Raw genomic sequence first — 13,247 nt, 5'->3', positions numbered from 1 at the left:
CTCTTGGCCATGCTGAGATCCTAGAAAATGGTTACTTGTTGCCAGAATTGGACCCATTAGGAATTAGCACACACAACTAACCTTTACTTGAACCCCTCTGGATAGATAAAATGTGTGTTTGTGTAATGAAATATTGCAATACTAATGGAGTGCTTTTTTAAAAAAATGAACCTGACAATTACAGATGTTTGTGTTTCTGAAGGGAAAAATATTTCTGGTCCAAAGACTGCATAAAAGAGCAGCACAATTATAAATGTAGATGCAAATTTATATTTTTTTAAAAAATCATTTGAGAGCAGGAAGACCATGATACAGACTCTCTTCCCAAGGCAGGGTATTGTTTCACACTCTCCCTTCGCCAAACAATGGGAAGTTCAAGGGGTCAATGACATTTGGAGGAGAGAGTGCTGGAGGTTTGGGGTGACTTTGCAATAATTTGTTTCTCTGCAAAAGGATTGGCTGAGCAGATATTACACGTGTGTGATACCAGAGGCAGGAAATATTAGTCCCCCTCAAAATTTTCAAGTCAGTTATCAGTCAGATTTAAATTATTGCTATTGCAGACTCTGTTGGTGGATTTGATGAGCATTCTTCAAACACAGTGGTTTTTTCCATGTGTTTTAGATTACAGCTCTCGTCAGCCACATCCAGCATGGCCAATGGTCAGGGATGATGGGATTTGCAGGACACCAGATTAGGGATTGCTCAAAGTGGGTAACAGTGGTGGCTGTTGCCCATTGCGACTGGTAGGGCAGAAGGCAGGGAAGTCAACAGTAGAGGGGCGTCAGAGCCAACTACAGGTTTAGTTGTTTAGTTGTTTAGTCATTTAGTCGTGTCTGACTCTTCATGACCCCATGGACCAGAGCACGCCAGGCACTTCTGTCTTCCAACTACAGGTGGAGCCAACAAATTCTAGTTTTATACTCATCCTGCTCTACGCTGAGCTTTGCAAGAGCAATGTTGCAACTCAGGAGGAGGACACCAACAGGCAGTGCCACCCCCAGGCTGGCTATATGTAAGACAGCAAGCAGGTGGGACCAACTGAGAAGAGACTGAGGCTGTGTGGTCATCATCTGAGGCTCTTCTTTGTGTGCTTCCCCCATGAGTCGTTTGGAGGGCGACAAGTCAAAAACGAACCTTTTCTGTGGTGGCCCCCCATTTGTGGAACACTCTCCCCAGCGAGGCTCACCTGGAGCCTTCATTACATACATTTAGGCACCAGGCAAAAATGTCACTCTGTAACTAGGCTTTGGGTAGATTAAGATTCTATGGCCTTTTAAATGTGTTTGGGGGGGGTAATGGTTTCTTTTTGTTTAGTTTTGATATGTATTTGGTGTCCTCATTTTGTATTTTTATGTTGTGAACTGCCCTCTGATCTTCAGATGATGGGCAGTATATTATTATTATTATTATTATTATTATTATTATTATTAATAATAATAATCTCCAGATAATTGAAAAGCCAGCTGCCCTCTAGTGGCTACTGTCGCCCATGATTTTCCAGGCCATGCCAATAGTAGGAACAGAGTCATCTCTCCACTTTGCCAAACACAATAGCATGACTCACAGTTTATGAACCTTGTATGTGTTGGTGATAATTTACAACAATAACAGTGCCATTAGTAATAAGCTAAGGCAGAAATCCAAAACACACAAATGAGGATATATGTTTCATTAAAGTCAAAGGGACCTAATTCAAAAGAAATGCTTTTAAGACTGGGACACTACGATTCGGAGTCCTGCTTTTATTTTTTCAAGGTAAAGTGACTCCCTTTAAACACAACTCAATAAGCCCCTGTTTTGCCTTTCTATTAAATCCAGAATTTCAACAAGCAGGGAAATAGAAGCTTTGCAGTAAAATCCCTTACACATTTACTCAGAAGAAAATCCCATTGTTTTCAGTGGGCCTTACTTCTATGTAACTATGCATAGGATGCCAGCCTTGGTGTGATGGGCGACATTGCAATCTTATGATCATTCTGGAATATATTAAAGCGGGCTCCTATACTTTCAGGAGGCAGAGGAGGGGGTTGTTGTGATGATAAAATGGGGGAGAGGGAGGGGGAAAGGCCACATTTGCCACCTTCTGCTCTTTGGGGCAAAATGTGGGAAATAAATAATATAACCCCAAAATAATTCAGTTGTTGGTTTCTGCTTGCTCAAGGGGGTTTGCTTGCTGTTTTTCTATATATATAAAAAACACATAAATGCTGTTACCACAGTATCCACGTTCTTCAGTTGAAATTAACTCCACAGTTGGAGTAAATTTATATAAAACGTTTGCATGTTTTCCTCCCTTTGGCCGGTTTCCTTTGCATACCTGTGGGGGAGAAGGGGCTCTAGGAAAGTTTGGAGCTTTGTGCTTCCTTTGCTTTCACAGGGGCTGAGAAAAGAGGGTGTGGTCTTCTGGGTGGGGGAGGCAGCAGGATAGAGAGAAAATCTGCGCAGGTAGAGAGACGTGCATTTCCGGGGTGCAGATCTGGCACCTTAAAGCAGCAATTTCCTTCCCATTCCCCCGTTGCAATCTACAAGGTGGTTTGTTTGTTTGTTTGCAGTGGCGTAGCGTGGGGGGTGCCAGGGGTGCCGGCCGCACCGGGCGCAACATTGGGGGGGGGGCGCGTTTGGCTGGCCCTTCGCAAGACAAAAGTCCATAGGGAAATCTCCGGGACAGCGGGGAAGCGCAGCGCATCTTCCCCACTGTCCTCGGACCTCCTCCGAAGCCTGGCGGTGGGGCGGAGAGACCTTCTCCCTGCGCCAGCCTTCGGATGGCTGTCCTGAAGACTTGTGGTGGGAGCAGTGGCGTAGCGTGGGGGGTGCAGGGGGGCCTGCCGCACCTGGCGCAACATCTGGGGGGCACGGAAGAGACTCGAGTGCTAAAATCCACGGGTTAGGGGGCGCAAATTACTTGCCTTGCCCCGGGTGCTGAGAACCCACGCTACACCACTGTTTGTTTGTTTAATGAAAACGGCTAGTCTGCCTTCACATTTTCTTGCCTAGCTTGCCAGTAGGTTTCAGGCCGTCCCCGAGCTTCTGGACTGCGTGTGAAACGTCGGTGATTTGTTTGTTTGAATTCCTCGGGAGGGAAACGCGCCGCTTCCCTGTCGCGCGGCCGCCGCGAGCACTTGCAATTCTCCGACACCAGGGGGCGGGGGGTCCCTTTCCCTAGGCCTGCAAGAGAACCGGTGCGCGGTAGCTGGCCCAAACCTTGACCTTCGGGGGTTCCCAGATGGGGTCCCCGCGGCCGCCTCCTTGCAGAGGCACCTTCTTCCCGCTTGCTGCCTGTGCCACCTTCCGGAGTTTAGCAAAAGCCCCGGCGGTCCGGGCACAGAGAGAAAAGGGCGCCTGCGCTGCGGCTTCTCTGCTGCAGGCATCCTTCTCTCTTCCAGGACAACTTTTGCCTCTTTCCTCGACTCTGAGCGACTCCCAAACTGGCCGTGCTAAACTGGTAAAGCGGGTGGGGGGGGTGAGGAAGCTTTCCATCAAGAATATGGTGTGAAATATGGCAAGAGTGCAGCAGGGAGAAGACGGGGTGGGGGCTGCCCAGTTTTGTTTTGTTTTTCCGTACTCTTTCCAGGATCTCCCTTGGAAAGTCAGACGCTCTCTGGGAGAAAAGGAGACGCAGTCAAAAAACTTCGCTCGCGGATGTCGATCTCTTGGGCGCAATCATTTGCAGGACGACTCTGTGCTGGGGAGAGAGCGACGACCCAAGAGGTTTAAATGCCACCCCTTTCTTGGAGGAGAAGCGGGACGGTTTTCACTTTCGAGAGCAGCCCCCTTTTGGATACAGCGGGGAGGGGAGCCGCAGGGCTATTTCCTTCCCCGGTTCGCCTGCCTTCAGCACACAAACTGTTGTATGTTGCAGTTACAGATGGGTAGCCGTGTTGGTCTGCCATAGTCAAAATAAAAAAATTTCTTCCTGTAGCACCTTAAAGACCAACTAAGTTAGTTCTTGGTATAAGCTTTCGTGTGCATGCACACTTCTTCAGATACCAATCTTCAGATTGTTGTATGTTGGTTAGCTCCAGTATACTGTACCAACTTCGTGCACGCCCAGGGGTATTCGGATGCGAACGTGCCCATGTCCAGGCACGGCACCTGAAGCTCCGAAGCCGTGGGTTGGGAAGGTACCCCCAAGGATCATCTAGTCCAACCCCTTAAAACGCAGGGATGTGGAACCAGCAACCTAGTCCTATGCGTTATCAGCACCACGTTCTAACCTACCCAGCGTCTCGCATCCAAAGGGAGAATGTCAACGTGCCTGAACATATTTACCTCCTACGGAACTGTGATTTGGAATACAGTGGTACCTCGGGTTAAGAACTTAATTAGTTCTGGAGGTCCGTTCTTAACCTTGAAACTGTTCTTAACCTGAGGTACTATTTCTGGGTTAGCGGAGTCTGTAACCTGAAGCGTCTGTAACCCAAGGTACCACTGTAATAATAATAATAATAATAATAATAATAATAATAATAATAATAATAATGATAATAATAACAAAAAAACCACACGCATCCTCTTTCTCCTCCGAGGCTGAGCGATTATTTCACTAGCTAAACTTTGTGAAATCTTTCTCTCGTGAACTGAAATAGGGTCGCTGCAGGGCAGGGGTGCCAACTTGAATAAAATATTGGGGGGTGCCCAGGTAAGCCCTGTTCCGCATAATCGATCATATAAGGTCGTGCACGCACACCGTTTAAATGGCAATGCCCATCAATATTTTATTGGTGGGGTAGAAGACATCTCAGCCCCTAGGGGTTGACTTCTATGCGCCAGGGTTTTGACGTGCAGTATGTGTGCCCCCCGACGGTGCTGCCTGCTGCTGCCCCAGGACGGTTGGCAAAGGGCACCCTCCAAAAGCAGGCTCGCCACGAATGCCATGCTGCTGGGGAAGCCTTCGCCCAGGGAAGTCCCCGCTCGCCCTCTCTGTTTCTGGCGAATAAATACCAGTGGCCTGGAGGGGGGGACGACGCCCTTTCTCCTGGCAGGCAAGCCTAAGAGGAAGACTGCTGCCCGGTAGGCCACGGGAGACTCCCGGGCTGACGTTGCGGACAGGATGCCAAGGGAGCAGACAAGCAGCGGCTCCAGTTTGTGACCCAAAACTACAAGGCTCTGGGGACGAGATGCGGGACCTCGGCATGGCTGCAGCGTGGGGATCCTATTCCCTGGGCGCAGAAGGGAGGCTTCTGTTGAGCCCCCGGAGGACAAAGTTGCTTTGGGCAAAAGATTCTCGGTTTATCCCCCTGCTAAAGCCCACTAAGTCTGCGGGATCCCCGCGGCTTAAGCGCCTCTCTCCTGCTTGCCTCGGAGGCCGTCTGGCCCGGGCTGTAGCCTTGGGAAACGCCGCGGCCGAGCAGGCCCCCGCCGGAGGCGTTTGCGCGCTGCTGGACGGGACGCAGCCGGACAGAAAGAGAGCCATCCTAAAGGCTCCCGAATGCTTCTCGCCGACGTGCGGTTTCCACGGAGGGCGAGGCGGTCATCTGCCTCGCTAAGTGGGATTAACGGGCCTGATCCAGCAGTGTTTCCCTTGCCCGCGTCTCCTGTTCTTGCAGAGAAGAAGAGAAGAGTTTGGATTTGATATCCTGCTTTATCACTACCCGAAGGAGTCTCAAAGCGGCTAACATTCTCCTTTCCCTTCCTCCCGCACAACAAACACTCTGTGAGGTGAGTGGGGCTGAGAGACTTCAAAGAAGTGTGACTGGCCCAAGGTCACCCAGCAGCTGCATGTGGAGGATCGATGACTCGAACCCCGTTCACCAGATTACGAGACTACCTCTCTTAACCACTACACCACACTGGCATTTCTGGCGAGGCCCGTCGGGCGTCTCTGACCATGTGCAGAGTATAACAGATGCCGAGCAAACGGCACAGACCCGTCTCCATTCGTTTAGGAGCAGATAAGCGGCAAGGCTACAGCAGCCTGCTTTCCCTGAAGTCAGGGGGCTCCCTCAAGGCTTCGCAGCCTGCAGCTGTGATTCGCACCCAAGCCCCAAAGGCAGAGCGGCGCAGTTGGGTGGCCTTGCTGCAAGAAAGAGACGGGACTCGACGGCTTTGCCTCTGTGCCAGCTGCCTGGGGAGTCAGTGCCTCCTGGCGCCCTTGCGGCTTACTCCCGCATAAACATTTTTATGTTTATGCGCTAGATTCTCCGCCCTGAGTTGTTGGGGGAGTAGGGGGGCCTTGCTCCCGAGTCCGTGTGCGCGGAGTTGCAACCTCGGGCGCGGTTTTTCTCGAGGGGGAAAGTGGCGTCGAAGAAGTGGCGCTTCCCTTTCGGCGATCTTGCTTGCTTCTTTTCCCTGCGCAAAGCGACAGGACGAGGAGGCTGCGGCAATCGCAGGAGCCAAGCGGCGGCCGATGCAGACCCGGCCGCGGCGAGACCTCAGACTGCCTCTCAAGCAATGGACCCGGGGGCCTCGCTTCCCACCGACGACGCTTCGCCGGTGTGGGTGACCGGATGGGGGGGGGCGAAGGATCCTGCCACCCCGCCGGCGTGGCCTTTTGACCCCGAAGTTGATCGCCCGCCACTGAAAAGCGAGAGTCAATTGAAAGTTGTGCTGAACTCCATCCAGGCGCGAGGGATACCGCGCATCACGTGGAATAAGGCTGTGTAAACTCACTAAGCAAATCTGTGAAATGTGCCCCGTTCGATTCATTGAGACCTTCCCCCGGGTGAACTTATTGAGAAGCAGGTTGTAAGGCAGAAATCTTGGTAACACACCTAAAAAAAACCTTTCATTCCCTTCCGTGGGATTTATCACTGGGATTTCAACAAATTACCCTGAAAACAACGGTCCTTTTTTTCCAAGCACGGGGTCTTGGGCTGCGACCCTCAGGACGGATAGACTTAATTGGAAGTCATTCCCAGCCCCCTCTAAAAATGCTCATGAGCGCAAACTCCACGGAAACTTACAGCGCTAACTTCGAAGTTATCGAGCACGTCGTGTAAAAGCGTCGTTAGTATGATTCTGGCTTAAGTGGGCTGCGGATCCGGACCTCTTAATGTCCTTTTTTCCACTTGGGCGAGATATTTAGGGCTCCCCACTAGTATCCTTGCGGAATAGTTTGTTTCCGGGAACACACAAATCTCTGTTTCAAAATGTGTCCAGTGCATATCTGCATATGACAATAACATATGTATATAATAATCGAATTCCCGGAGTGGGGGACGAGAAATGTTTACTCCAACGTGGGATGTGGTGAAAAAAAACATGGGGAGATGTATTATTGCTTAAAAGGGAGGGGGCACCCAGTTTACCGGAAATATTTAATTGACGGTGACTGCCTAGTTTGAGGGGGAGGGGAGGGGAAGCCCCACGGGGAGCTTGTAGAGTAGGCGATCACCGAGACGGGTGCCGTTTTCAGGCGGGAATAATACAATGATCCGCTGAGATCTCGTCACAGAGATGGAGCCCTGTGCAAAACCCAACCCCAGCCCCTCTTTAAAACAGACGGCAGCTAACGCGCGCGAGAGACGAGTTTATTATTATTATTATTGACAAGGGACAACGCCAATCAAAGTTCCCTTCTTGTGACAGCCACCCCTCCCTTCCCACGCAGATTCCCTTTTATTCTCCCCCCCCCCCAAAAAAAAAATAGTTGTCAGGCCATCGGACTATTGCCTCGACGACAGGCCAAACCTGCAGTCCTTAAATATCCGGAGCCGGGGCAGGCAGGCGGGAGCGGCGGCGGCAGCAGCAGCAGCGGAGAAGTTGCTGGGGAAACATTTTGTCCCGGCTAAAAATAGGCGCCGCCCTCCCTCTCCCTCAACCCCGTCGAGCGAGCACGCCTCGACGGGCGACCCGCGCCCAGAGCCTGGTTCGTGGCCTCTCCGTCTCCCGTCAAGACGTGGAAGAGGGTCCGGGGCACGAGCGCGGATCCCGAAGCAAGAAGCAGGTCGGAGGAGGCTGTGCCCCAGTCGCAGCCCTCCCCGTCCCATGGAGGGGGGCGGGTGTCTGTCTGTCTGTCTTTTCTCTGGGACTCGTCCCCGAGTTATGGGGCCGAAGAGAACAACGCCAGGCTAAGCGTGGGAAAGAGCGTCGGGTCTCCCTCGCCAAACTCCCCTCCCGCTGCTACCTGGAAGTAAAACTACGAGCAGAAATAGTGCAACTCGGCTCAGCGAGCGACTTTGCTGTAGTCAAGAAGATCCGAAGTTGCGGGGCGGGGTTGAGGAGGAACGTCCCGCTGCTAAGGCAGGTCTCTCTGCCCGCCTGGAAGGAAGCCCCCCGCCCTTGACCCCCGCCCCTGGAATTTACTCCCAAATAAACGTGTTGGGGCTCCTTGGCGTCTTTCTGCTTCAAGTTGTTTCCCCAGGCAGCGCGTCTCCTCGAGCTTCCCTGGGGGAGGCATTTCCTTGGGAATGAAACGGGACTTGCTCCCGTGTAAACACGGTTGGGATCGGAGTGCTAGAGAGCTTGGGGTTGGGGGCGACACGGCAGGGAAGCCTCGCGGGAGACAAGCTGAAAGAAACACACCCTGTTTGCAGCTAGCGGGGAGCACCCCCTCCCCGCCTATCCTGTTTTCGCAGGGCGACAAAGGGGCGCCCCTTCACCGCCTCGGTTACCTACACAGGACTCCTCCGGCCTGCCTTTGCCAAGTCTCGCAGGAGAACGAGGAGCAAGGGGCGACCCAAGCGGCCTCTCCACTCCGCTTAAGCGCAGACGCACGGGGAGTTGTCTTCGTTCACTTCCTCGCCATTTGTTACGTCCAAGGCCAAACTAACGCCTCCCCCCGTTTCCTTTACGGACCATTAACATGTTTTGAATTGCGCCTCTTCTATTATTATTATTATTATTATTATTATTATTTATTCCACCTGTTTGGAGGGCCATCTTAAATCTTGCTTTAGAGTACCTCGACGGTCTGAGTAGCGGGGATCAGCCTGCGTCGGCGGGCAAAGAAGGATGAGCCCAAGAAGATGTTCTGCTCGGCTTGCTTCGGCCGAGGCGCCCCTGCGAAGTTTCCCCAGCCCTCGCCCTTTTCGCCAGCCTGAGTCTCGCCCGGCACCCATTCCCACGTGCGGGGGAAGCGCATCTCCGGCTCCGGCGCCCCTCCTGCGGCCCCTCCAGCCGCTCTAGGGTCCGTACGAGTTGTGGGCCGTTGCTTAGGCAGCTTCGCCCCCCTCCCTGCGCGCCCCACTTCCCCGCGTCTCGCTTGGGCTGTTGGGGAACGTGCCTGTCTAAGTTGATGTCTAGCTGGTTCGCACGGAGCCGCCGGCGGAGCTTGGGCTCTCTTTTACGCTTCATTTTCCTGAGAAAAGAATACTTTCCCCAGGTGATGTCTGGGGTTCCCTTTTGGCCCTGCACAGTCGCTTCCTCGTGGCCACGGCAAGCACCTTGTGCGCCTGCAGGGGGGCGACCTGTCTCCCCCTGCCCTGCCTCCCCCCTTCTCCATTTCCATCTACAGGAGCGAAGGCTGCAGGAGCTGAAGCCTCGCAAGGCAGCAACCAACAGCCCAGGAGAAGCAAGAGGAGGACGCCTCTCGAGGGTCCTCTTTCCCTGCGGAGGCACCGACACCCACCGCCCTCGCTCGCCTGCTCTGCACCAGGGACCCGCTAGCCAGCCGGCCAGGGGACCCCTCCATGGATGGCCACGGCTGGGATGCGCTTAGCGAGTGGAGCGGCCGAAGCAGGGCCCGGCGAGCGGCTCCTCCTGGCAAAAGATGGGCGGCGGCGGCGGCAGCAACAGCAGCGCAGGCCGAAGAGGCCCGGAGGCAGCGCCGGCTCTCGCCTTCGAGGGGCTCCTCGGAGGAGCGGCTGCTGCATTTCAGCTTCGCGCAGACTGTGGCCCGTGGCATCCAAACAGCCATCCGGGGCTCGCTCTCAGCTGCTCGCAGAGGCGGCCCCCCAAAGAGCCTAGCCCGCTCCCCAAACTAGCAGGGGAGCCAACTTGAGTAGCATATTGGGGGGCCCAGGTAAGCCCCGTCGCACATAATCGATCACAAGATGCGGCACACGGGCACAATTTTAATTGCAATAGCCTCCAACTTTTTGGGGGAGCGGGTAGGCCCCCTCAAGTGTTTTATAGGTTGCGGGGGCGAAGGGACCAGCAAGGGGAACTTTAGGTCCTCCTTTCCCGCCTCTGGCCCTTCCCTACCCCGCCGCAACTGCGTTTGCATCTCGTCTGTTACGCGTTGGGCACCTGCGTCGGCATTCAGAACTGGGGTGCGACGTGGGTGTGCGCTTGGGCAGCCCTCCCTTCAGTGGCAAGGGGGCAGGACCCCAAGGGCTTCCCGGAGGCGTAGGCTGGCCCCGTGGCTCCCCACCCCAAAACATTGCAGAGCCCGATCCGATGCACGTTTACTTAGGGGGAGAAAGTCCCGCGGAGTCCAGTGGGGCTTGCTCCCGCGCCAGAGCGCGCAGGGACCGCAGCAGCCTGTGAGTCGAAAGGAAATCTCAGGCAAATGAATGGGGCTGAATTTGGCTTTGGGGCTGCTGCGGAGTGACTCCGCAGCAGCCCCAAATTTCTCAACTCTCACACGGTTCGGTGTGACCTTTAACGGAACTTGAACTTGGTGGGATAAAATGGCACTTAAAGAGCAAAGAGGAAATGAAAAGGCGGCTCTGCTCGGGCTTTGCAGCGGCCTCAGAGTCTTTGCTGCCGGCTCCTTTTTGCCTGAAGCCAAGATTTCAGCGAGCTGGATCCGGCTTTTCCTTTCCTACAAGGCCCTGAGAAAGGCATTTGCTGGAAGAGACGGAGGGTCGCCGTGTGGCATGGCAAAGGATTCCTGATCCGTGGTCTTGGAGTTTCAGGGAGAGGAGAGGAAGGGGGGGAGTGTTAAAATGACCCCCCTCTACACACATACACCACATTGAGGCTCCTGAAGGGAGGAGTTTCGTCGCGCTGATCCCCAAACTGCTGCATTTTGCAGCCAACCTCAGCAGATCCCCGCACTAGGCAGCCTGCTGCCTGTCCGAAGTGAGGCAGATCCCTCGCTAGCCTGGCGCTGGGGAAAGAGCCATGCCGGTGCCAAGCGGGGCAAAGCGAAGGAGAACAGGACGATGGGACGGAGAGGTCTAGGGCGCCCAGAAGAGGAGCAGGAAGAAGAAGAAGAAGAAGAGGCGGAAAAGGCTGTTGCAGTTTGCCCTCTTCGCGGCCCTATGGGGAGGGAGGAAGAAGGGCTTCCCCCGCTGGAAGAGTTTCTTGAGGCTCAAGCTGCGTTCGTGGGGGGTTCGGAGGAGCCCCACCAATCTCCCCCTAGCTCCTGCTGAGCCTCTTTCTTACTGAACTGGGCGTCCTGCCCCCTAAAGCCTCCTTCCCTATGGAATCTTCTCCCTATAGGGCTCAGGTCTATCCACAGGCAGGAGGGTCTCCAGCCCCGAGCCTCGTTTCCTTTGGGGCTGCTCCTCTCTTCCTTGGGGCGGGATCGGGCTCCCTGGTGGTGTCACACAGGGGACAGGTGAGTGCCGCCTTTTTTTGTTTTTGTGCACATGATGGCGCCTGGTCTTGCTTAGGCCGGAGGACTTCAGGAAACTGTTCGTTGTGGGCAGAAGACACCAGACCATCGCATCACCTCGCGTTCCCCTCACAGCCCATAGTCGCTTTAAACCTTTCCCCGACGGCATTCCCTCTTCCCTCCCTCTCCATACACTCTCATAGGCTGCCACCGTTTATCGACGACAGGTTTCCGGCAAGAGAAATGGGAGTTCCAGGAGGTGGATCAAATAACAAAGAAGTAGCAAACGGAGCTCTTGCCAGTACAGTATTTTGTTAGTCTGTGATAAGGGGGTGGTGACCACACACACACACACACACACACACACACACACACACACACTTTTGGGAAATGCTCTTAAGAAATTATTGGGCTGCAGTTTAGGGTTCCATAAAATGGAAGAGAGAAATTATACTTTGCAGTGGCCCAGAGATCATACCTGAGCTTAGGAGGAGATTTAATGCATGTGAGAATGGCAAGAAGTGCAAACTTGTCTGTTGTTAGTCTCTCCCTTTGGGGGCAGCATTTTCAAAGTACAAGGAACAAGAGAGAACAAATATACCTTAAGAAATAACATCTGATGTGGAAAAGCAGGTCTTCTTTGCTCCCATAACAATAGCGCTTGCAGCACCCTTCAGCCTGTCCTCTTCATATACATGGGGAGTTTAGCAGCTTGCTTCTACACAGCCTTTCCCATTAGGGGATTGATCTGCCAGCAGCTTGCGCCCCTTGGTAGCCATGGCAGCATTTTAAAGTCACTGCAGGTGTGCAGAAGTTGCCAGTTCGTGGCAAAGTTCAACTTGGCTGCAGCAGTACATCTCAAATTTGCATGCAGTGCAGTGGGGCAGATCTCTCTCTCTCTCTCTCTCTCTCTCTCTCTCTGGGGGGGGGGAGGAGGCGATGGAGGGTGGGGAGAGACAGCCAAGCAAACAGGACATCCCCAACAGCCGAGGCGTGTGCATGGAAACCGAGCCTTGTGTGCCAGCAGCAGCCCATTCCTTCCACACGTCTGTAGGAACAAGCCCTTTTGTTGTAACATCTCCCGCCACATCTGCATCTGCTCCTCAGACATTGGCATGTTTGGCAGGCTTTGGGCAGCAGGTGTCAGGCAGGAAAAGGGAGATACTCCCAGGGACCAATGAGATTGATCTGCAGTGATTCCCAAAGTCTTTCGCCTTCTGTGAGAGTTCCAGCTACTGCCGCCTTTTGGAGTGCAGGCCAGGGGGGGAGAGAGTTCCTATCCAATAGCTGGAGATGTCAGGTTTTCAAAAATAAACAACAGAGGGAGATGACTGACTGTCCTAGAATCTGCACTTTGTTCTCATGTTTTGCAAAGTGGCATTCTGCAGAGCAGAAGTGTAGAGGAAATGAAGGCCTCTGGATTCAAGCCTAAGGTGTTGCTGTGGTCTGGATCAAGAAATGTGGCAAGTTCTTTCCTTTGTGGTCTTTGGCATTCCCTTTTTCATGGAGAGGCCTAGCTAGAATTGATGATCTCTCCAACCAATGAGAATTTTGTTGCTAGAAGCAATGCATCAATAGGGCTTGTGCCAATACTTTGATAGCCTGTTGGACTGTGGATACATTATTTCAGGTTGGGCTATCTGTTCAGTGTGCAGGATTGAATGCAGTGCCCTTATATTGCAATTCAATTCTGTATTTTGTTTTAATCTTTGTTTGGTATTGTATGCGGATGCTAGCTTCTAGTAAGTTACTTGCTTCAACAGTGCCCACATACTATCAGTAATCACTGTGATGACATAAGGTGTTGAAGTAGGAGGTTTTTGCCCTGTTTTTCTTTCAAAAAAAAATTAAACCACAGATT

At 53.1% G+C, this 13,247-nt stretch overlaps 1 protein-coding gene across 12 annotated transcripts in view; it reads left to right on the top strand.

The window, feature by feature from the left end:
* Positions 1–13,247, top strand: part of NFIB (nuclear factor I B) — a 300,127-nt gene that overhangs the window by 72,501 nt on the left and 214,379 nt on the right. For 2 of the 12 annotated variants that reach the window (XM_082204906.1, XM_082204899.1), the window contains exon 1: positions 10,763–11,389. The exons of 3 other annotated variants lie outside the window; for them this stretch is intronic. In XM_082204906.1, coding sequence (XP_082061032.1) covers positions 11,252–11,389 — 138 coding nt within the window. In that variant the 5' untranslated portion in view covers positions 10,763–11,251. Of the gene's footprint in view, positions 1–10,706; positions 11,390–13,247 lie in introns of those variants that run through there. 7 more of the 12 variants (XM_082204913.1, XM_082204912.1, XR_014214785.1 and 4 more) reach the window with 5 other exon arrangements.

Source organism: Podarcis vaucheri (genome assembly GCF_965113315.1).
Source record: "Podarcis vaucheri genome assembly, chromosome: 17".
Lineage (NCBI taxonomy): Eukaryota > Metazoa > Chordata > Lepidosauria > Squamata > Lacertidae > Podarcis > Podarcis vaucheri.
This window is presented reverse-complemented; position numbering and strand designations above follow the sequence as displayed.